The sequence below is a fragment of the Mus musculus genome, chromosome 6 (genome assembly GCF_000001635.26).
Source record: "Mus musculus strain C57BL/6J chromosome 6, GRCm38.p6 C57BL/6J".
NCBI classification, from domain to species: domain Eukaryota; kingdom Metazoa; phylum Chordata; class Mammalia; order Rodentia; family Muridae; genus Mus; species Mus musculus.
In genome coordinates this window covers 84,803,636-84,827,564 of record NC_000072.6, presented here as the reverse complement: position 1 = coordinate 84,827,564, position 23,929 = coordinate 84,803,636, and the positions used below count along the sequence as shown (strand labels likewise).

Genomic DNA, 23,929 nt, shown 5'->3' with positions numbered 1-23,929 from the left:
CAATTGTGCTCTTCATTTTTGTAGTGTAGTTCATTTCCCATCAAAAGTCCAATGGAAACAATATTCAAGTCCCTTGTTCAACTACAAAAGCATAAACAATAAGCTTAGCAGGGTGGGATCTTGGTTCAAGGTCATCACTCCTTTAATCTGATTATTTCTAGAATATTGGATTCAGCTCCACTCTATTTCCTGGTGCCCCTTTATTCTTTGAACCATACATTTTGTATTTTTCCTTTCTAAGCTCTATATACTTCATCAGAATCTTCTTCATGAGAGTAAACCAGAGCACAAAGTAAATGTTGGGCTTCTCTGAGACTTTCTCTGTTCATGCAATTAATTGAAATCTCTTTACCTTTGCCACAGGAATACTCTTTAGACAAGGACAAAAAGCAGCCACATTCTTCCTCAAAATATTATAAGAACAGCCTTTAGAACGCATAATAAAATTCTTCTCCAAAATCTTTCAGCCAGCAGACTTACACAGTTCAATTCACCCTTGGCGCCACTGTCTTCCATATTCCTACTAGGATGGCCCATTAAGCCCCACTTAAAGCATTTCACTGCTTTCTGAATTCCACATTCCTCCAACCAAAATCATGTTCAGGCCTATCACAGCAATACCCGAGTCCCTGGTACCAACTTTAGTCTTTGTTAGGGTTTCATTGATGTGAAGAAACACCATGACCATGGCAACTCTTATAAGGCGCAGAATTTCATTGGGTCTGACTTACAACTTCAGAGCTTGAGTCCATTATCAAAGTGGGAACATGGCAGCATCCAGACATGCTTGGTGATGGAGGAGCTGTGAGTTCTACATCTACATCAGAAGGCAGGCAAAAGACTGGCATCCTTAGGCAACTAGAAGGAAGCTCTCTCAAAACCTACTTTCAGAATGACACACTTCCTCCAAGAAGGTCACACCTCCTAATAGTGCCACTCCCTGGGCCAAGCATATTCAAACCACCACAAGATTGTAATTTAACTATAATTTTTCTCTCTTTCCTTTCTTCCCCCCAAACATTCCCCTACATTCCTCCCATTCTTTTTTAAACTTTTTTTCAAGCTTTTTTTTTCATTGTTACTGCAAGCATATATGTTTTCTATACCAATATTTTGGTGGTTTGAATAAAAATGGCCATTTGAATAAAAATAGGCCATTTGAATGCTTAGTCACCAGGGGTTGCAATATTTGAATGGGGTAGGATTAGGAAGTATGGCCTTATTGGAGTACATCACTGGGGGTGGGCTTTGAGTTTTCAAAATCCCATGCCAAGCTTAGAGTTTCTCTTTTCTTGGCCTACAAGTTAGGATATAGTTCTCATTTACTGCTCCAGTACTCTGCCTGCCTGCCACCATGCTCCCTAGCATGGTGATAATGCCCTAACCTTGGGAACTGTAAGCAAGTGCTCAATTAACTGTTTTGTTATATAAGAGTTACTGTGGTCATGATGTCTCTTCACAGCAATAGAACAGTGACTTACACAGAAATTGATATCAGTGAGCAGGACATGACTGTGATAGGCCCGGCCATACCTTTTATTAGGAGAATCTGGGCTTTGATACTTTTGATTAGGAAACCAGTTGAATCTTCAGAGGAGCCTAATGAGGCATATTAGTAGGGACATGGAAGACAGTGGTCCTTAGAGCAGTGCAGCTTATGATAGCCTAAAGGTTTTTTTTTTAAATTTTTTATTAGATTTTTCTTGATTTACATTTCAAATGCTTTCCCCAAAGTTCCCTATACCCTCCTCCTGCCCTGCTCCCCTACCCACCCACTCCCACTTTCTGGCCCTGGTATTCCCCTGTACTGGAGCATATAAAGTTTGCAATATCAAGGGGCCTCTCTTCCCAATGATGGCCGACTAGGCCATCTTCTGATACATATGCAGCTAGAGCTCTGGGGGTACTGGTTAGTTGATATTGTTGTTCCTCCTATCGGGTTGCAAACCCCTTCAGCTCCTTGGGTACTTTCTCTAGCTCCTCCATTGGGGGGCCCTGTGTTCCATCTAATAGGTGACTGTGAGCATCCACTTCTGTATTTGCCAGGCACTGCATAGCCTCACAAGAGACAGCTATATCAGTGTCCTTTCAGGAAAGTCTTGCAGGCATATGCTATAGTGTCTGGGTTTGGTGGCTGATTATGGGATGGACCCCCGGGTGGGGCAGTCTCTGGATGGTCCATCCTTTTATCTCAGCTCCAAACTTTGTCTCTGTAACTCCTTCCATGGATATTTTGTTCACTATTCTAAGGAGGAATGAAGTATCCACACATTGGTCTTCCTTCTTCTTGATTTTCTTGTGTTTTTGCAAATTGTATGTTGGGTATTCTACATTTCTGGGCTAATATCTACTTATCATTAAGTACATATCAAATGAGTTCTTTTGTGATTGGGTGACTTCACTCAGAATAATATCCTCCAGATACATCCTTTTGCCAAAGAATTTCATAAATTCATTGTTTTTAATAGCTGAGTAGTACTCCATTGTGTAAATGTACCACATTTTCTGTATCCATTCCTCTCTTGAGTAGCCTAAAGGTTTAAGAGAAGAAGAATATTAGTAAGTCACCGAGAGGCCATTCTTGTGATATTTTGGCAAAGAGTATTGCTGCATTTTACCCTATCCCAAAATGATGATGATGCCACCACCAAAGGCTAAATTGAAGTATTTTGGATTAAAGTGTTTGGTGGAATCACCATGCCTGACCTAAAAGCTTTACTACAGAGCAATTGTGATAAAAACTGCATGGTACTGGTATAGAGACAGACAAGTAGACCAATGGAATAGAATTGAATACCCAGAAATGAACCCACACACCTATGGTCACTTGATCTTCGACAAGGGAGCTAAAACCATCCAGTGGAAGAAAAACAGCATTTTCAACAAATGGTGCTGGCACAACTGGTTGTTATCGTGTAGAAGAATGCGAATCGATCCATACCTATCTCCTTGTACTAAGGTCAAATCTAAGTGGATCAAGGAACTTCACATAAAACCAGAGACACTGAAACTTATAGAGGAGAAAGTGGGGAAGAGCCTTGAAGATATGGGCACAGGGGAAAAATTCCTGAATAGAACAGCAATGGCTTGTGCTGTAAGATCGAGAATTGACAAATGGGACCTCATGAAACTCCAAAGCTTCTGCAAGGCAAAAGACACTGTCAATAAGACAAAAAGACCACCAACAGATTGGGAAAGGATCTTTACCTATTCTAAATCAGATAGGGGACTATTATCCAACATATATAAAGAACTCAAGAAGGTGGACTTCAGAAAATCAAATAACCCCATTAAAAAATGGGGCTCAGAGCTGAACAAAGAATTCTCACCTGAGGAATACCGAATGGCAGAGAAGCACCTGAAAAAATGTTCAACATCCTTAATCAACAGGGAAATGCAAATCAAAACAACCCTGAGATTCCACCTCACACCAGTCAGAATGGCTAAGAAAAAAATTCAGGTGACAGAAGATGCTGGCGAGGATGTGGAGAAAGAGGAACACTCCTCCATTGTTGGTGGGATTGCAAGCTTGTACAACCACTCTGGAAATCAGTCTGGCGGTTCCTCAGAAAATTGGACATAGTACTACTGGAGGATCCAGCAATACATCTCCTGGACATATATCCAAAAGATGTCCCAACCGGTAAGAAGAACACATGCTCCACTATGTTCATAGCAGCCTTATTTATAATAGTCAGAAGCTGGAAAGAACCCAGATGCCCCTCAACAGAGGAATGGATACAGAAAATGTGGTACATTTACACAATGGAGTACTACTGAGCTATTAAAAAGAATGAATTTATGAAATTCCTAGCCAAATGGATGGACCTGGAGGGCATCATCCTGAGTGAGGTAACACATTCACAAAGGAACTCACACAATATGTACTCACTGATAAGTGGATATTAGCCCAAAACCTAGGATACCCAAGATATAAGATACAATTTGCTACACACATGAAACTCAAGAAGAATGAAGACTGAAGTGTGGACACTATGCCCCTCCTTAGAATTGGGAACAAAATACCCATGGAAGGAGTTACAGAGACAAAGTTTGGAGCTGAGACGAAAGGATGGACCATCTAGAGACTGCCATATACAGGGATCCACCCCATAATCAGCTTCCAAACGCTGACACCATATCATACACTAGCAAGATTTTATCGAAAGGACCCAGATGTAGCTGTCTCTTGTGAGACTATGCCGGGGCCTAGCAAACACAGAAGTGGATGCTCACAGTCAGCTATTGGATGGATCACAGGGCCCCCAATGGAGGAGCTAGAGAAAGTATCCAAGGAGCTAAACTGCAACCCTATCGGTGGAACAACATTATGAACTAACCAGTACCCCGGAGCTCTTGACTCTAGCTGCATATGTATCAAAAGATGGCCTAGTTGTATATGCCCCAGTACAGGGGAACGCCAGGGCCAAAAAAATGGGAATGGGTGGGTAGGGAAGTGGGGGGGAGGATATGGGGGACTTTTGGGATAGCATTGGAAATGTAATTGAGGAAAATATGTAATAAAAAATATTTAAAAAAATATCTAATAAAAATAAAAGTAAAAATAAATAAAAAAGAAAGAAAGAAAAAAAAATAAAATATTTGGCACAGGAGATTTCAAGACAGCATAATACAGACTGTGTTGTGTAGTTATTAATAATTACTCTTAACACAGATCTATAATGTAAAGCAGCAAGCTGAAAAAAGAGAAATACAAAATGTACAGTTTAAAGAGAAAAGGAGCAATGGGAATTGTAAATGGAGCTAAGTCCAAAGGACATGGCTACCTCAGGGCAAGATCCTGTTCCTTGTACTAGTGGAGGAGTGTTCCCCTTGCTCTACATCTTCGCCAACACATGCTGTCTCTTGAGTTTTTGATCTTAGCCATTCCAATGGGTGTAAGGTAGAATCTCAGAGTCGTTTTGATTTGCATTTCCCTTATAACTAAGGATATTAAATCATTTCTTTATGTGTTTCTGGCCTACTAGATATTCCTCTGTTTAGAATTCTCTGTTTAGCTCTGTACTCCAGTTTTTAATTGGGTTATTTTGGTTGTTGGTGTCTAACTTCTTGAGTTCTTCATATGTTTCAGATATTAGCCCTCTGTCAGATGTAGGGTTGGTGAAGGCCTTTCCCATTCTGCAGGCTTCCATTTTATCCTATTGACAGTGTCCTGTCCATTACAGAAGCTTTTCAATTTAATGAGGTCCCATTAATTGTTGATCATAGTGCCTGGCCCACTAGTGTTCTGTTCAGGAAATTTTCTCCTGTGTCAGTGCATTCAAGGCCATTCCACACTTTCACTCCCTTTATATGTAGTGTATCTAGTTTTATGTTAGGTCTTTGATCTACTTAGGTTTGAGTTATGTACAGGATGATAAATATGGATCTATTTCTATTCTTCTATGTGCAGATGTCCAGTTAAATCAGTAAGATTTATTGAATATGATTTCTATTTTTCATTGTATGCTTTTGGCTTCTTTTTCAAAAACCAAGTGTCCATAGATATGTAGACTTATTTCTGGATCTTTGACTCAATTCCTTTGATAAACCTGTCTAATTCTATACCAATACCATGCAGTTTTGATGGTGATACCTCTAGAAATTCTTTTATTGTTCAGGACTGTTTTATCTATCCTAGATGTTTGTTTTTACATATGAAGTTTAAAGTTGTACTTTCAAGGTTTGTAAAGAATTTTGTTGGAGTTTTGATGGAAATTGCATTGAATCTTTATATTATTTTTGGTAAGATGGCCATTTTTCCTATGTTAACATTATTGATCTATGAGCATTGGAAATCTTTACATCTTCTGGTATCTTCTTCAATTACTTTCTTCAGAGACCTGAAGTTCTTGTCATTTTCCCATGTTTCCACAAGCAAAAAATGTTATTTTCAAATGATAGGTTGTTTTGTTGGTAAAATGTCTTCCACCCAGGTATTACTTTATGTTATTTATACTCTATTTACCTTATATTATCTTATATGGCTTCTTAAAACAACCTGTTTGATACATGGACAATGGATGTCAAATGGAGAAACTAAAGGCTAAAGTGATCTTGCCCAGGTTTAACTAGTACTCTTTTATCTTGCACAATAGTGACTATCTATATTTGAGAATATACCAGATACCAAGTCTTCAATAAAGGACCTCCTCATACCTATCTCTGTACCACCTCACAGCTATCTATGTAGAACATTAGGCTGTGTTGAACAGAGCCATCATTTATTTTTAATATTAGTACAAAATATATTAGTCAGTATGACCCAAATATTTCTCAGGATTGAAACTAAATTACAATGCTACTATAAAGTAGGAACTCAGTCCGGCAATGGGACAGGAAAATATGTATGTATATATACATACATATGTGTATATTACATATGTATATATAATGTATATAATGCATACACACATATATGCATGTGTATGTATAAATATATGTATAATATAATGCATATATTATATACTGTACATGAGAGGTACTTGTTAGCAAGGTACTCATTTCTAACTGCTGTAACTCTTATTTGACACATTATGTGGAAAGTCTCTCATCTGGTAATGATTGTCTAAGTGGATCCATTCCCTATGGCTTTCTCTGGAACAAAATAGGGAAAGTTCCAGGGTCCTCGGGAGACAAGCAGGCCTCAGAGCCTTCAAGATACAATAACATTTTTTCTTCAAATTAATTACATGTATAGAACAAATGTCAAAAGAATTTTCTTTTCTTTGAAGGAGATATATAACAGATTTGCTCAAGATATCTATCCTACCAGGAAATTGATCTATGTTTCATTTTGCACTTTTAACCTTTAGTACCTCAAGTACATTGATCAACAGGTTAGCCCCTTGTTAGTGTGACAGTGGGCTTACAAGTTTAATCACCTAAGTCCTTTAGAGGTTTGTGTTTCTTCACCGAGGCTTATGTGTACTGGCCTATTACTTAGCATTTTTCTCCCAAGAAAATGCTTGTCACCAGCAGTACTTTTTGTGTTTCTGGCAGTGTGCAGCCAATAGTCTTTAGCCTCTAATGATACTGACTTTTAAATAATATTCTTGTCTTATAATTCATAAACAATTCTGACATGACATAGGAAGCATACTATAATCCTGACGTTGGTGATGAGATAAGGCAGAAAGTCAACGGAATGTGGAGTTTTAAGGAATGGAATCCTACAGCTGTAACTTTGTGTCAGAGAAGCAGCTTCAGTGAGCTGGTCTCCTGAGTATACCACTGATGCTGTTAAGCTCAGTCACTTTAGTATCACCGCTGACTGGAGACCCTGGGCTGTTCCTCGTGGTGCTGAGGTTCTAGGGTCTGGGTATTATTTGAGGACAGATCAGTCATATCAACATTACTTATAAAAGTTAAGTAATTAAAATCCTTAAATATGTAGGTATATGCACATGGGTCTATATTTCTATAACACTATTAGTCAAAATATATACATTTGTGAATCTACTTTTAGGACTTTGACATTAAATCCTTAGAAATATTTTAAGCTGATATCAAAAAGACAGAACAAGATTTTATAAACAGATTATATGTGTTAAAACCTCTCAAGGTGTATTATAGTTGGGAAATCTCTATAACATAAAGTATAAAAAGGCAAACAGTTGTGATGTTGGTTTTGAGACCAGGTTTTACTGTGTCGTCCTAGCTGGCTTCAACTTGAAGATACCCATCTCCCTCTGCTAGAATGTACCACAAAACCTGGCTTATATTTTTATTCTTGGCATTTAAATATTTACATATTCACATTTTAAAAAGTAATAGATTTTAAAGTCTCTCTTATTCCATATTTTTTGATCATATATTATTTGAGTAAGAGGGGAAAATACCTATCTTTTGATTCTGCCAGGTGCCAGCCTCTCATTTATCAGCATCTATAAAGTAAGTCCATGTTGGTACAACAGGTTTAGGCATAGATGGATAAAACATTGCTTATGATAATGTAAGCATTGTATGTGGAAATGGGATTCAAAAGAGGCCTTCTGGTTACTGTGGATGCAAAGTCCATTATCTTTTTTTATATGGCAGGCAAATTGCTTTTCACTAAAATTTAAAGGCCTGAAAGAAGATGTTTCAAGCCTTTATAGTGATGTGGGATTGAGGTCTCCTAAGAGAGTCTTAGACTGAAGGGCCTCATAAGAGGAAGGTAGAATTTCAGAGGAGGAAGTACAAGGTAGAGTAGAGGTCTGTGATGATGCATGGAATGCTGGCAGCCCCTAGAAACTGAAAGAGAAAAAAGAAAAAGGAGAGAAGAAAAGGAGAGAAAAGAAAAGAAGTACCTTTCCCCTCCACAAAATCCTTGAAAGGAATACAGCTATTGACTATTGTTCTATGGGACTCATCTTGACTTCTGACCCCTAACTGTAAGATAGTACATCCAGATTGTTTTAAACCTCTGAGTTAATTAATTTATTTTGTCCAAAAAACCTCAGGTAAGCCTAGCTGTCCTAAGAATTGAGACTCCTTGTTCATGTGGTTCAGAGATTACTGAGAACTCCGAGACTTACTTGTTCTGAAGGCAACTGTTGATGTTTACCCTATGGGACAATGAAAGTAATAGAATATCAAAATGCATATTTATATAAATGGTGACATGAATGTATTGTTCAAAAGCAGTAACTATATTTGCAACTAAAGTAATTCTTGAGAATATTGGCATTATTTTATATTTTGGTATGCAATTTTGATGTCTGCATCAAAATCACCCTGATGCCATATGCTGTTTTGGTTAGAATACATGAGAAAATTTAGCTTCCTAGATAAATAGGTAGCATAAGAAGTGCTTCAATGGCCTTACAAATACTTGTTGATATTATTATCCTGCCTCCAGGTTCCTGCCCTGATTTTCTTCAGGAATAGACTACGATATGGAAGTGTAAGCCAAATTTAAATTTTTCATCCCTGACTTACTTTTGATCATGGTATTTCATCATATCAACTGTAACCCTAAGGAGGATAGCAGTTGGTATCAGAAGTGGGGAGATACTTTTGATGTGACAGACCTGACCATATTTTTGGTGGATTGTGGAAGGATTTTAGAGCTTTGGGCTACAAAAACCATTGAGTATTAAAATCTTGGTGAGCTGTTTTGTGGGCGCTTGGAAGATAAAAGTATTAAGAGAAATGCAAAGATAGAAGCCAGGGCTTATAAAGTTACAGAGGCAAGGAGTCACTTAAAGACTGTTGAGTTCATTGCATTTTTAGTTAAGAATGGTTGACTGTATGGTTTTAATGAGCTGGAGCTGAAGAAGAAGCTATGGTTAACAAGGTACCAGAACCAGTAAAGTGAAACCTTTGTTTTGTGGGGCAGTTTTGCTTATTAAAGCTGAGAAATTAGTGGTGAATAAGAAGAGACCAGCATCATTGAGGTGAAATATTCTGTTAATTGTTTTTTCAGAACCAGCACACAGAGCAGTGCTCCAGATCTGGTCATACCTTGTGCTGAAAGCTGAACCTGGATAGTTCATATAAGAGTTACCCAGATGGCACTGGTTTTGAAGGCATGAAATGGTCCATGGAGAGTATCTGAGTCTTGGCACTATGTGGCAGGGCTGCAGTCCCTGAAGAGAGTGTAGGAGAGGCTATTGGTGAAAGTACAGCCCAGTTCATCAAGGATCCTGAGCATTTTAGAGATGCTAAGATTGTCATAGGAATGATAAGACCTGCACAAGCCATGGAATGGAGCTACACTGAGCTTAGGAGAAAATCTGTGAGGGTGTTGTATAGGGTGGAGTCTGAAAAGTGACCCAGGCAGATTAGAGGGGCCTAGATCTTGAAGGTATCCCAGACATTGGATACTGAGTTATTTACACAGTTGGAGTTTGGTTTTGCTTTAATTTGATTGTGACTGTGCCCTTGTTCTTCCCTCTTGAAATAAGAAACTATTTAATTTATTTTTGATTTTTATAGGAGCCCATGGTTGAAAGACTTCAAATTTTAAAAGCAACTTTAAAATTTTTAAGGAGACTGAACTTCTAAAATATTTGAATTTGCCAGACTGCGGGACTTTTAAAGTTTTAAACGTACTTTGTATTTATATCAATATTAGTGGGTGATCTTGAGGGATGAAAAGGAAAGGAAAGGTTGTGGCTTAACCGTAATGTGTTTCTGTGTCAAGTTGTGAATGAGTCAGTTGTGCTGTCTAGTTTTATTGCAGCTTGACACAAGCTAGAGTCATTGTAAAGGAGGAATCTGCAATAGAGAAAATGTTTTCATAAGATTGAGCAGTAGGCAAGTCTTTAGGGCATTTTCTTAATTACTGACTAATGGCTGGGCCAACCTTTGGGCTAGTGATCCTAGATTGTATAAGAAAGCAGAACAAGAGCAAGCCAGTAAGCAACACCTCACCATAGTTTCTGCATCAATTCCTAGCTTCAGGTTCCCGCTCTAACTTCATTTAATGGTGGACTATAATGTGGAAGTGTAGATAAATAAACCCTTTCCTCCCTCCCTTGCTTTTGGTCATGGTGTTCATCATGACAATAGTGACCCTAACTAGGCAGCTTTTGTACTTCATTACCTCAGACATTTATTCATCTATGTTTTCACTTGTTAACATTTAAAGAGTATCTGTATTTATTTGGTGCTGGGTGATGTTCCTATACCTATGTGTTATGTGGTATGGTTTGAAATGGGTAAGCATAGCTAGCTCCACAAGCATTATCAGTTCTTTATTGTAAGAATATTTCAAATTCTTACTCTAATGTGACTCCAGATAACAGTGTCTTAAAAACTTTTAGAAATCAGGCCAACACAATCGGCAGATTTATCTGGAAAAACAAAAAACCTAGGATAGCAAAAACTCTTCTCAAGGGTAAAAGAACCTCTGGTGGAATCACCATGCCTGACCTAAAGCTGTACTACAGAGCAATTGTGATAAAAACTCCATGGTACTGGTATAGCAACAGACAAGTAGACCAATGGAATAGAATTGAAGACCCAGAGATGAACCCACACACCTATGGTCACTTGATCTTTGACAAGGGAGCTAAAACCATCCAGTGGAAAAAAAGCATTTTCAACAAATGGTGCTGGCACAACTGGCTGTTATCATGTAGAAGAATGCGAATTGATCCATTCCTATCTCCTTGTACTAAGGTCAAATCTAAGTGGATTAAGGAACTCCACATAAAACCAGAGACACTGAAACTTATAGAGGAGAAAGTAGGGAAAAGCCTCGAAGATATGGGTACAGGGGAAAAAATTCCTGAATAGAACAGCAATGGCTTGTGCTGTAAGATCGAGAATCGATAAATGGGACCTCATAAAATTGCAAAGCTTCTGCAAGGCAAAAGACACCATCAATAAGACAAAAAGGCCACCACCAGATTGGGAAAGGATCTTTACCTACCCTAAATCAGATAGGGTACTAATATCCATTCAATATATATAAAGAACTCAAGGAGGTGGACTCCAGAAAATCAAATAACCCCTTTAAAAAATGGGTCTCAAAGCTAAACAAAGAATTCTCAACTGAGGAATACTGAATGGTAAAGAAGCACCTGAAAAAATGTTCAACATCCTTAATCATCAGGGAAATACAAATCAAAACAACCCTGAGATTCCACCTCACACCAGTCAGAATGGCTAAGATGAAAAATTCAGGTGAGAGCAGATGCTGACGAGGATGTGGAGAAAGAGGAACACTCCTCCATTGTTGGTGGGATTGCAAGCTTGTACAACCACTCTGGAAATCAGTCTGGCGGTTCCTCAGAAAATTGGACATAGTACTACTGGAGGATCCAGCGATACATCTCCTGGGCATATATCCAGAAGATGTTCCAACCGGTAAGAAGGACACATGCTCCACTATGTTCATAGCAGCCTTATTTATAATAGCCAGAAGTTGGAAAGAACCCAGATGCCTCTCAACAGAGGAATGGATACAGAAAATGTGGTACTTTTACACAATGGAGTACTACTCAGCTATTAAAAAGGATGAATTTATGAAATTCCTAGGCAAATGGATGGACCTGGAGGGCATCATCCTGAGTGAGGTAACCCAATCACAAAAGAACTCACATGATATGTACTCACTGATAAGTGGATATTAGTCCAGAAACTTAGAATACCCAAGATATAAGATACAATTTGCTAAATGCATGAAACTCTAGAAGAATGAAGACCAAAGTGTGGACACTTTGCCCCTTCTTAGAATTGGGAACAAAACACCCATGGAAGGAGTTACAGAAACAAAGTTTGGAGCTGTGATGAAAGGATGGACCATCTAGAGACTACCATATCCAGGGATCCATCCCATAATCAGCTTCCAAACGCTGGCACCATTGCATACACTAGCAAGATTTTGCTGAAAGAATCCAGATATAGCTGTCTCTTATGAGACTATGCTGGGGCCTAGCAAACACAGAAGTGGATGCTCACAGTCAGCTATTGGATGGATCATAGGGCCCCCAATGGAGGAGCTAGAGAAAGTACCCAAGGAGCTAAAGGGATCTGCAATCCTATAGGTAGAACAACAATATGAACTAACCAGTACTCCCCTAGAGCTCGTGTCTCTAGCTGCATGTGAATCAGAAAATGGCCTAGTCGGCCATCAGTGGAAAGAGAGGCCCATTAGTCGTGCAAACTTTATATGCCTCAGTACAGGAGAACAACAGGGCCAAGAAGTGGGAGTGGGTGGGTGGGGGAGCAAGTGGGGGACTTTTGGGATAGCATTGGAAATGTAAATGAAATAAATACCCAATAAAAAATACCAAAAAAAAAAAAAAAAAGAAATCAGGCCAACAGTAATTTTACTCAGTAGGCTCTGTGTGTGTGTGTGTGTGTGTGTGTGTGTGTATGTGTGTGTGTGTGTGTGAGAGAGAGAGAGAGAGAGAGAGAGAGGGAGAGAGAGAGAGAGAGAGAGAGAGAGAGTGAGAGAGAGAGGAATAACTATAGAATAATTGGTCATGAATTTCAAACAATAAGCCAAGTGATAATGCTTCGTATCATCTAGTAGGAATTTGTGTATTACCTGTCATACATAACATTCAATTAAATAACTGTGGTGGTTTGAATATGCTTGACCCAGGAGTGACACTATTAAGAGGTATGGCCTTGTTGGAGGAAGTGTGTCATTGAGGGTGTTAGCTTTAAGACCCTCTTCCTAGCTTCCTGAAAGCCAGTCTTCTCCTAGTGGCCTTCAGATAAAGATGTAGAACTCTCAGCTCCTCCTCCACCATGCCTGCCTGGACAGTGCCATGTTTCTGCCTCAATGATAATGGACTGAATTTCTGAACATATAAATCACCCCTGTTAAATATTATCCTTATGAGAGTTGCCTTGGTCTGTTCACAGCAGTAAAACCCTAAGACAATAATAGATATCATTAAAACAAAAATTTGACCTGTGAGTGTAATTTAGTGGTAAAGTGCCTCTCAAGCATATTTGATTTGATCCCTAACACTATAAAATGCAGTCATACAAATTTCAGAGTGTTCTATAAATTATATAGAAGAAGAAGCAGAAGCAGAAGCAGCAGCAGCAGCAGCAGCAGCAGCAGAAGAAGAAGCAGCAGCAGCAGCAGCAGCAGCAGCCGCCGCCGCCGCAGCAGCAGCAGCAGCAGCAGCAGCAGCAGCAGCAGCAGCAGCAGCAGCAGCAGAAGAAGAAGAAGAAGAAGAAGAAGAAGAAGAAGAAGAAGAAGAAAAAGAAAAAGAAGACATCAGTTACTTGAGATTGTTAAAGGAACTGTAATTACAATACATTACACCCTGCAGATGAAATATTAGCTCCTGGGTGTCATTTCATTATGCTTTTTTGTTCTTTTTAGGGTTTCTTTTTCCTTTAGCAGTGAATGGCCCATGAGGATCTTTCTCCATTGCTCATAGTCTTCTCATTTACCTTTTAGTAAAACCTATCTCCTAGATGTGGTGCAGGCTATAAGTCTAATGGCCATACACAACATGGTTCAATAGCACACAGACCTTTGTCTTTTTGGTAGATGAAGGCCTCCCTTTACTGCCAGTGTATGAAAAGTCTTACTCGTTCTGTTGCAGGAAAATTACTAGACCTAATACACTTGGATTGCTGATACTAACTAGAAAATCAGGAAGAACTGTGTCTTCTTGTCTAATCACACGTGTCTCTCTCTTTTTTTGGGGGGGGTGGGTTCAGCGAACTTTATTGAAGGTATTCAAGAGAGTAGGGAGGGCTCCCTAGGCCCCTCCTGTTATTATGGGGGTCTGGGATGGAAATTGTGAGGGAGATGCTCAGTGTTGGGGGCCGAGTTGGGATAGGGACTCCTCAGCAACCGAGGGCCTCTCTTTTGCTCTCAGTGTCCTTGCTGGGGTGGGTGGTCCAGGGTTTCTTACTCCTTGCAGGCCACGTAGGCCATGAGGCCCACCACCCTGTTGCTGTAGCCGTATTCATTGTCATACCAGGAAATGAGCTTGACAAAATTGTCATTGAGAGCAATGCCAGCCCCAGCATCGAAGGTGGAAGAGTGGGAGTTGCTGTTGAAGTCGCATGAGACAACCTGGTCCTAAGTGTAGCCCAAGATGCCCTTCAGTGGGCCCTCAGATGCCTGCTTCACCACCTTCTTGATGTCATCATACTTGGCAGGTTTCTCCAGGCGGCACGTCAGATCCACGACGGACACATTGGGGGTAGGAACACAGAAGGCCGTGTCAGTGAGCTTCCCGTTCAGCTCTGGGATGACCTTCCCCACAGCCTTGGCAGCACCAGTGGATGCAGGGTTGATGTTCTGTGCAGCCCCACAACCATCACGCCACAGCTTTCCAGAGGGGCCATCCACAGTCTTCTGGGTGGCAGTGATGGCATGGACCATGGTCATGAGCCCTTCCACAATGCCAAAGTTGCCATGGATGACCTTGGCCAGGGGGGCTAAGCTGTTGGTGGTGCAGGATGCATTTCTGACAATCTTGAGTGAGTTGTCGTATTTCTTGTGGTTCACACCCATCACAAACATGGGGGCATCAGCAGAAGGGGCAGAGATGATGACCCTTTTGGCTCCACCCTTCAAGTGGGCCCCGGCCTTCTCCATGGTGGTGAAGACACCAGTAGACTCCACCACATACTCAGCAACGGCCTCACCCCATTTGATATTGGCGAGGTCTCGCTCCTGGAAGATGGTGATGGGCTTCCCATTGATGACAAGCTTCCCATTCTCGGCCTTGAATGTGCTGTTGAATTTGCTGTGGGTAGAGTCATACTGGAACATGTAGACCATGTAGTTAAGGTCAATGAAGGGGTCATTGATGGCAACAATCTCCACTTTGCCATGTGGAGAGCAGATGGCAGCCCTGGTGACCAGGTGCCCAATACGGCCAAATCCGTTCACACCGACCTTCACCATTTTGTCTACAGGACGAGGCAGGCACTGCACAAGAAGATGCGGCTGTCTCTGGAACAGGGAGGAGCAGAGAGCCACACATGTCTCTCTTATTAGTGCTTGTAGTTCTTGATTTTTCATTTAATAGCAAATCACCACTGTTCCAAATATAAGCCAATACATCTTTCAGTAGTTTATGTATTCTGCTATCTCTTGACTCACCATGACCCTGGTTTTCTGAGTTGGGAAGTGACCCCTCTCACTCTTTAATTCATTTGCTCAAAAAGACAATAACATTGTTGAAGCATGTGACTATGAACACTGGTGTTCAAGTGCATCCCAGCCTCTTCTCATCAGAGAACAAATCTGTCCAGGGAAGCATATGTCCTGTTGAGAAAAAAATTCTCAGTTATAATTCTTTTTTTCCTGTATACTTATAATTGAAGACATCAAATACAGAACAACTGGTAGCACTGAAATCCCCTTAAGCAGTAGTTATGAGAGCTGCTGTGCTCATTGAGGTGACTGAGAGTATACACAGAGAGATGAGCTTTTTTGCTAATGATTATATTTAAATATACTTACTTAAAAATATAATTGACTATTTTGTGGTGGTTTAACGAGAATGGCTCCCATAGGCAGATATGATTATATTCTTGATCTGCAGTTGATGGGAACAGTTTGGGAAGGATTAGGATTTGGGGTCTTGAAGGATACTAGTCATTTCCAGTGTTTTCTCTGTCCTGTCTTCTGCTTGCTAATCCAAAAAAGAACTGTCAGCTCCTCTGGTTACCATGTTTCTGCTCTGCCGTCATGGAATCTGACCCACTAAAAGTATAAGCCAAATTAATTGTTTTCTTTTATAAGTTGCAGGGTTTTAATAGAGAGTCCACTTCATGGAGGCCTCCTATTAGCTGTTCCCATCGGAGTGAGCAACATTTCTGTTGGGGACAACTTACCTTCCAACAGTTCCCAAGAGCACAGTGCTTTTACTTTGCTCTGTTTTCTTTCCTTCCTGTTACAGCAATAGGGGCCCAGGATGGGGGAGTTTGTAAGACACTTGTAGATACAAACACTTGGGTCTGATGTGGGACAGTCATATCCTAGTACTCGAGACAGCGTCTGTGTGAGTCAAGGGTACATGATAATTTACCAGCAGAATGTCTGTACAAAAGATCTACTTTCCTGTTTAACAGAAGATAAGCAAGCCATGACTTTTCTCCTAAAGGATTAGAGAAGAGGAGGAATCCAGTGGAGTGGGCTGGAAAAAGATGTTCCTTTTTTTTCCCCTTTATTAGATATTTTCTTTATACACATTTCAAATGCTATCCGGAAAGTTCCCTATACCCTCCCCCTGCCCTGCTTCCCTACCCACCCCCTCCCACTTCTTGGCCCTGGCATTCCCCTGTACTGGGACATATAAAGTTTGCAATACCAAGGGGCCTCTCCTCCCAGTGATGGCCGACTAGGCCATCTTCTGATACATATGCAGCTAGAGACACGAGCTCTGGGGGTACTGATTAGTTCATATTGTTGTTCCACCTATAGGGTTGCAGACTCCTTCAGCTCCTTGGATGCTTTATCTAGCCTCTCCATTGGAGGTCCTGTGTTCCATCTTATAGATGACTGTGAACATCCACTTCTGTATTTGCCAGGCACTAGCCTAGCCTCACACGAGACAGCTATATCAGTGTCCCTTCAGCAAAATCTTGCTGGCATATGCAATAGTGTCTGGGTTTGGTGGCTGATTATGGAATGGATCTCTGGGTGGGGTAGTCTCTCGATAGTCCATTCTTTCTTCTTCACTCCAAACTTTGTCTCTGTAACTCCTTTCGTGGGTATTTTGTTCCCTATTCTAAGGAGGAATAAAGTATTCACCTGTTGGTCTTCCCTCTTCTTGATTTTCTTCTGTTTTGCAAATTGTATCTTGGGTGTTCTATGTTTCTGAGCTAATATCCACTTAAAAGTGAGTGCATGTCTAATGACTTCTTTTGTGATTGGGTTACCTCACTAAGGATGATATCCTCCAGATACATCCATTTGTCTAAGAATTTCATAAATTCATTGTTTTTAATAGCTGAGTAGTACTCCATTGTGTAAATGTACCACATTTTCTGTATCCATTCCTCTGTTGAGGGACATCTGGGTTCTTTCCAGCTTCTGGCTACTATGAACATAATGGAGCATGTGTTCTTATTACCAGTTGGAACTTCTTCTGGGTATATGCTCAGGAGAGGTATTGCTGGATCTTCCAGTAGTACTATGTCCAATTTTCTGAGGAACCGACAGACTGATTTCCAGAGTGGTTGTACAAGCTTGCAATCCCACCAACAATGGAGGAGTGTTCCTCTTTCTCCACATCCTTGCAAGCATCTGCTGTCACCTGAATTTTTGATTTTAGCGATTCTGACTGGTGTGAACTGGAATCTCAGGGTTGTTTTGATTTGCATTTCCCTGATGATTAAGGATGTTGAACATTTTTTCAGGTGCTTCTCTGCCATTCGGTATTCCTCAGTTGAGAATTCTTTGTTTAGCTCTGTGCCCCATTTTTTAATGGGGTTATTTGGTTTTCTGGAGTCCAGCTTCTTAAGCTCTTTGTATATATTGGCTATTAGTCCCTGATCAGATTTCGGATTGGTAAAAATCCTTTCCCAATCTGTTGGTGGCCTTTTTGTCTTATTGACAGTGTCTTTTTGTCTTTTGCCTTACAGAAGCTTTGCAATTTTATGAGGTCCCATTTGTCAATTCTTTATCTTACAGCGCAAGCCATTGCGGTTCTGTTTAGGAATTTTTCCCTTGTACCCATATCTTCGAGGCTTTTCCCCATTTTCTCCTCTATTAATTTCAGTGTCTCTGGTTTTATGTGGAGGTCTTTGATCCTCTTAGACTTGAGCTTTGTACAAGGAGATAAGAATGGATCAATTCACATTCTTCTACATGATAACTGCCAGGTGTGTCAACACCATTTGTTGAAAATGCTGTCTTTTTTCCACTGGATGGTTTTAGCTCCCTTGTCAAAGATCAAGTGACCATAGGTGTGTGGATTCATTTCTGGGTCTTCAATTCTATTCCATTGATCTACCTGTCTGTCGCTGTACCAGTACCATGCAGTTTTTTATCACAATTTTTCTGTAGTATAGCTTAATGTCAGGCATGGTTATTCCACCAGAGGTTCTTTCATTGTTGAGAATAGATTTTGCTATCCTAGGTTTTTTATTATTCCAGATGAATTTGCAAATTGCTCTTTCTATCTCAGTGAAGAATTTAAGATGTTCTTGAGTCCAGTGATGGACCCAGAATATTTAGAAGAAGTAGACAAAAAGTGTGATGTGACCTCAAAGTGAGTGGGCCTCAGAGTGATGTGGGGAAGAGAATATTCTATGTTCGCTAGAGAAGGAGCTAGCCTGGAGATGCTGGGCAGAGAGACAAGCACTGGACCTGTGGAGCTGGCATCTCTAGTGAAACACCTGAGGAGGCTGCATATGGCTGGGTGGACTCTATATTTCTTTTAGAATCCAGTAGAAATGTTTTAGAAAGCTGGAGGAGGTTTGGTATTTAATCATGGAGGTCTTGTCTGCCATAGGAAATGTATTGGCCTTGATACATGGTGTCTTAGTGTTCTATCACTGTGAAGACATAGCATGACCATGGTAATCTTATAAGGAAAGCATTTCTTTCGGGCATGCTTGCAATTTAAGAGGTTTAGTCCATTATCAGCATGGTAGGAAGCATGGCAGCAAGCAGACAGACAGACATGGTACTGAAGAGTTCCCAGATCTACATCTGGATTCTCAGGTAGCAGAAAGAGAGAGGCACTTGGGCTTGGATTGGGCTTCTGAAACCCCAAACTCCACTCCAGTGATACACTTCCTCCCAAAAGTCCACACCTACTCCCAACAAGACCACACCTCCTAATCCCTCTCAAGTGGTGCCACATTCTAATGACCAAGCATTCAAATATCTGAGCTGTTGGAAGCCATTCCTAGTCAACCCACTGCACCTGGAAATACAGGCACCAAGTTAACATCACATACGTGTAGAACAAGACTGTCCAAGGGTCCTTGGAAGGCAAACTGAGTGGTGCCCACTATAGTGGTAGTGTTTGTTAAGTTAAGTAGGTCCAGAAAAGGGAGAGAGCTCAGACAAATGTCTTTGTGCACTAGTTTACATTCTGGAAATGGATAGCCCAGTGAGCATCAGAGCAAATAGTGAACCGGAGTCCAGGAGATCTCAGAAGCTTATCAGGGTGCAGGGAGGGAAGAAGAGAATTTGGTATTTGGTAAGGGCAAGAGCCCAGAGAATAGGGCATCAGAATGCTAAGAGCAGGGGTGAAAGCTCAGTGAGGAGCAGTAGGGTACAGAGCAGAGGGGCCCCCTGAACCCCGGCAGCATTGCACTGCTCTGTCCTTTCTGTCTTTTCTCTGCTGTGAAGGTGTGATTCTCCACATCACATTCCTCCTCCAAACATGAGTGGGGGTGATGTGTCGTGCATGAAGTAAGTGTTTTGCACTCTGTCACACAGGCTTGGGACTGTTTGTCACTCAGTGTGCCTGCTGAGTCATCACAGCTTAAATTCTGTGACGTCTAGAATCTCTATAGATGAGTTTCCAGAGTATCTTCAGTACGCGGGCCTTGCTCATGACGATGCAAAGCAAGATCATGGTGACTGGACACGGTTGCATAGGTACCATATTGGCACCACACACTAACATCTTCATTGCTTTGTAACAAACTTGAAGCCAGTTTGAAACTTCCATTTTTGCTATTATTTGTATTAGTTAGGGAATACAGTGCTTTGCCAGTTTACTGGCATTTGCACTGACACGGTTAAATCTAGGGAGTTTGGGTCTTAATTCTGCTCCTCAGTTTCTGGACACAGTTGTTGTCAAAAAGTTTGTACAGTAGCTTCCAGATATTTCATATTACTCTGCTGATGAATTTTTTAAGTTTCAGGATGATGTTCAAGCTTAAGTTTCTGGGATTTATTTTTGTTTCAAACTAGTAAGACCTTACTCTGCCTTTGTCACCCTTTTTCTCTGGCTACTTGTATCTAACTTACAATGGGCACATTTTTTAGATTGTAAACTCAGCACATTTCCTTTGAGAAAGTCTGTCCTTTAGTTTCAGAACTCAAGTTATGTTTGGTAGATTTTGACCCTTTTTTTTGTTTTGTTTTGTTTTTTGTTTTTTGCTTGTTCGTTTCATTCAATGTAGATCTTCAAGTCTTGTTATTTTTTTCTGATTGGAAATTTCAGATGTTGTTCCAGGGTTTTAAGGATTTCTTGTGATTGTCATAACATAAAAATTTTAAAGGAGAATGATATTAAAACACAGCATGCTCATATCTTTTCTCACACATATTTTTGTCCTATTTAAAACAGAAGAATAATTAGCTGTGGTAATGCACATTCTTTTAAGTCAGTTAAGAGAACAGAAACAAAACGTCATGTGAGTTACACTGCAATCTAGTCGTTGTCTTGTCCTGATGATCTGCTATCATAGCATCCTGAACTTGGATGAGTGTGAGCACAGTTGCAGGCTGTATGCCTGGGGTGTATCTTCAGTCTGTCAGGCTGACTGAAATTGCACTTTGGTCCCCGAGAAGTTGGCACACATACACACAAAAGACTGGGCAAAGCTCTCGAGGGCCATTGCTTTCTAATGTTTGGTTGAAACTGAGTGTGTCTATCTTCTGAAAGACTACTTCCTCAGCATATTAATATATTTGCATAGAGTGGCTCTGTCCACACTCTGTAGAGATGGCAGGATTCTTTGTTGTCTTGTCTCTTTGGCTAGCTGGAGTCAAACACTCAGACTTGATACTAATTCCTGTCTGGTTGTGGATAAATAGTTACAATCTTTTTTATGGATCTCATTAATTGGACAATTATGCAGAGTATTCATACCCATGAGAAGAGCCACTGGTTATTTGTCAAGAGTGTTTTTGGAAAGCATCATGTAGCTGACTCACTCCCTGCTTTGTTTTCTTCTCCTTAGCTCTTTACTGTTGGTAAGGGATTTTAGAAAATAATTTGTAGAATACTCCATACAGAGCCTTTCTCTTAGTGTCAGGGCAGTGATCCCAGTGGATCTCAGGAAGTAGCTGACTTCTAAAAAGGCTAGTTGGGGGTGGGACTCCATTTGTCTTATGAATTGAAACTAAAATATGAAGAATAATATATTCCATTTTACATATGACTTTGATTAATTATTTACTACTTACAACATTTTTATTGATCTCAATGTGTTCAGAAAAGAAAATGTTGAGTACGTAATTAAAATCAATAGTTCCTTTATTTAAAAAAAGTACTGGAGAACTTAAATTGACTAAGTTCCAGTTTAATCAAGAAGTGATTGTCTAATTAGGAAGCTAAGGCATCTTAGATCAAGGTAAATAACATTAGACTATCTATCTAATAGCTTTCTAAGGACAGCCTCTGGATCCCTGATGGGTTTGCCTTAGGTGCATAGGGCTGCCTGTGATTTGATGTAAGAGCTGGATGTAGCGGCACGTGCTGTCAGCCCAGCACTCAGGAGTTCACTGCTGCTCTAGCACAGTATTCTTCTGAGCCTCTCAGGTGTTTGCTCCTATTGAACAGTGTGAAGAGAAGCACAGAATTACAGAGGAAAATTCTCCGGCATAGAAGTTACTAGAAACTAAATCAATGAGAATATTTGGGAGAAATTGTCTATAAAATGAATTCTATATTATTTGGAAGAAATTTTGCTTGATTTACTATAGAAGGAAAACCGTAAAGTCTAACCCTATAATTGTCTTTCACTTGAAAGCTGTCTTAGCTTCTGTGTGACAGGAGGATTATGTGCTGTGATTCACTGTCATTCCTTACAGGTGTCTGTGTCAAGCCATGGCTGTCCTCTTTGTGAAAGTGACAAGGTCACTCATGTGTGCTATTTCAAGGCTGCCACCCAAAGGCTATCCAACAGCCAGAGTGAATTCAGAAGTTATGTCACGCTTGCTTGTTACCTAGAACCCTGTTCCCACAGCTGTGTGAACCATCTTTGTCTGCAAATGTTTGTTACATCTGTCTCAGTTCTTATTAGCAGAAAGGGTTCTGAACTCTTCTTCAGGTTCCTTTAGTTTCTTTAGGATGCTGTTTTATTTTCTCCAGCCATTTTATGTTCCCTGTTAGTTTTACTGGTTATACTTCTGTAGACAATGTTTTTCTTTCTTGTTACTTTTATGTCTTTATATTTCTTTCTCATATTCTGGATAATTCTCCAGCACTCTCTCCCTCTTAGCCCGCTCTATTGTATCTGATCCATTGGAATGCTTTATTTTCTTTATTGTTTATTTGGGGTTTTTTTTTGTTTGTTTGTTTCTTTTGTTTTTAATGTAAGTGCTCACTCTGAAGCCCAGGCCAGCCTGGAGCTTCTTTGTAGCCCAGACTTTTTTCAAACCTATACTGGTCTTCCTGTCTCGGCCTTGGGGTAGCTTGAACCAGCATCCCAGTGCTGTCACCATTTATTTTCAGTATCAGCAACAATATCTGGAAGCTGCCGTCTTCCTTGCCGTGGTTTATTATTTCACTATGATGTATGTATCTTTTATGTTACCATATAAACATGTATTTATTGTCCCTTTAAAAATGTTTCTTTTTAATCTCAGGTTTCTGTACTCCTTATTTTCTTTGCAAAGATATTTTTCCCCTCCTAAGCAGTTGTTTATTTAAGCAGATTTAATTTTTGATTTTTTGCTGATCTTTAATGGGAGCAACCTCACACCCAATGTAAACTCCCACTTCTCAGATGAAGCATCACCACAGATACTTTACCCTCAGTGTTGGTTCTGTCCCGGTGTCTCACCAGTCTAGGACCAGTCTGTACTCAGAGTGTAGCTTAGGGATTCCTGTACTGTATAGCCATCATGAATTCCAACACCAAACTGATACTTGCAATCAATTTCCTCTTAGTAAGCCAATTTTCCTCTACCACCAGCTGTATGTAGGAGACAAAGATCCATGTCACCTGTGTCCTGATCACCTTTCAGTGAAAACACAGCTTGTCAGGCTCCTTATTATCTAGGCCCTAGAACTGTATTAATGTTAAAATTTGCTATGCAGCTGTTAGACAATTCTGACAGCATGCCCTTCTAGATCTGACACAAGTCAATTTAGGCAGTGATTTCTTTGGCTTTTAGTTTCTTGCTCATTTCTACAAACCAAAGAGTGCCTTTCTTTTGAACATGCTTTTATTATGTTTGTGTGTGGATGTATGTATTTAAAATAATGTATCTAATTCATAATTTCTGTGTTTTAGATCAGCTCGGTGTGTCACATGTCCCAAGATAGAATTTCAATTAAACTTTGTATTTTAAGTGGTACTACCCATCTATGTATAAATATGAAGTAGGCACAAATACATTATAAAACATATATTTCATATAATAATATAAATTATATATATAGTAAGTATATACTCATATAATTATAAAACTATAACAAATGTAAACATTTATAGCCAATAAAATTGAAATAAGCAACATTGGCATAATAGTTTCAGTATGATTGTTTTGCTAACTAAATTGCTATATCTAGCATGGATCTTATACTGAATTTCATGATGGTGGTGTGATTTTCTTTATATGTAGCCTCCTTTGAGGATTGTCTTT

The 23,929-nt window shown here is 40.0% G+C and overlaps 1 protein-coding gene and 1 pseudogene across 4 annotated transcripts in view; one reads left to right on the top strand and one right to left on the bottom strand.

Moving 5' to 3' along the window:
• The window catches only part of Exoc6b (exocyst complex component 6B), a 451,773-nt gene that overhangs the window by 242,694 nt on the left and 185,150 nt on the right, over window positions 1-23,929 (top strand). The window contains exon 19 of one of the 4 annotated variants that reach the window (XM_017321822.2): window positions 8,843-10,823. The exons of the other annotated variants lie outside the window; for them this stretch is intronic. Coding sequence (XP_017177311.1) covers window positions 8,843-8,902 — 60 coding nt within the window. The 3' untranslated portion in view covers window positions 8,903-10,823. Of the gene's footprint in view, window positions 1-8,842; window positions 10,824-23,929 lie in introns of those variants that run through there. 4 annotated transcript variants of the gene reach the window in all.
• On the bottom strand, window positions 14,115-15,343 carry Gm7507 (predicted gene 7507; annotated as a pseudogene).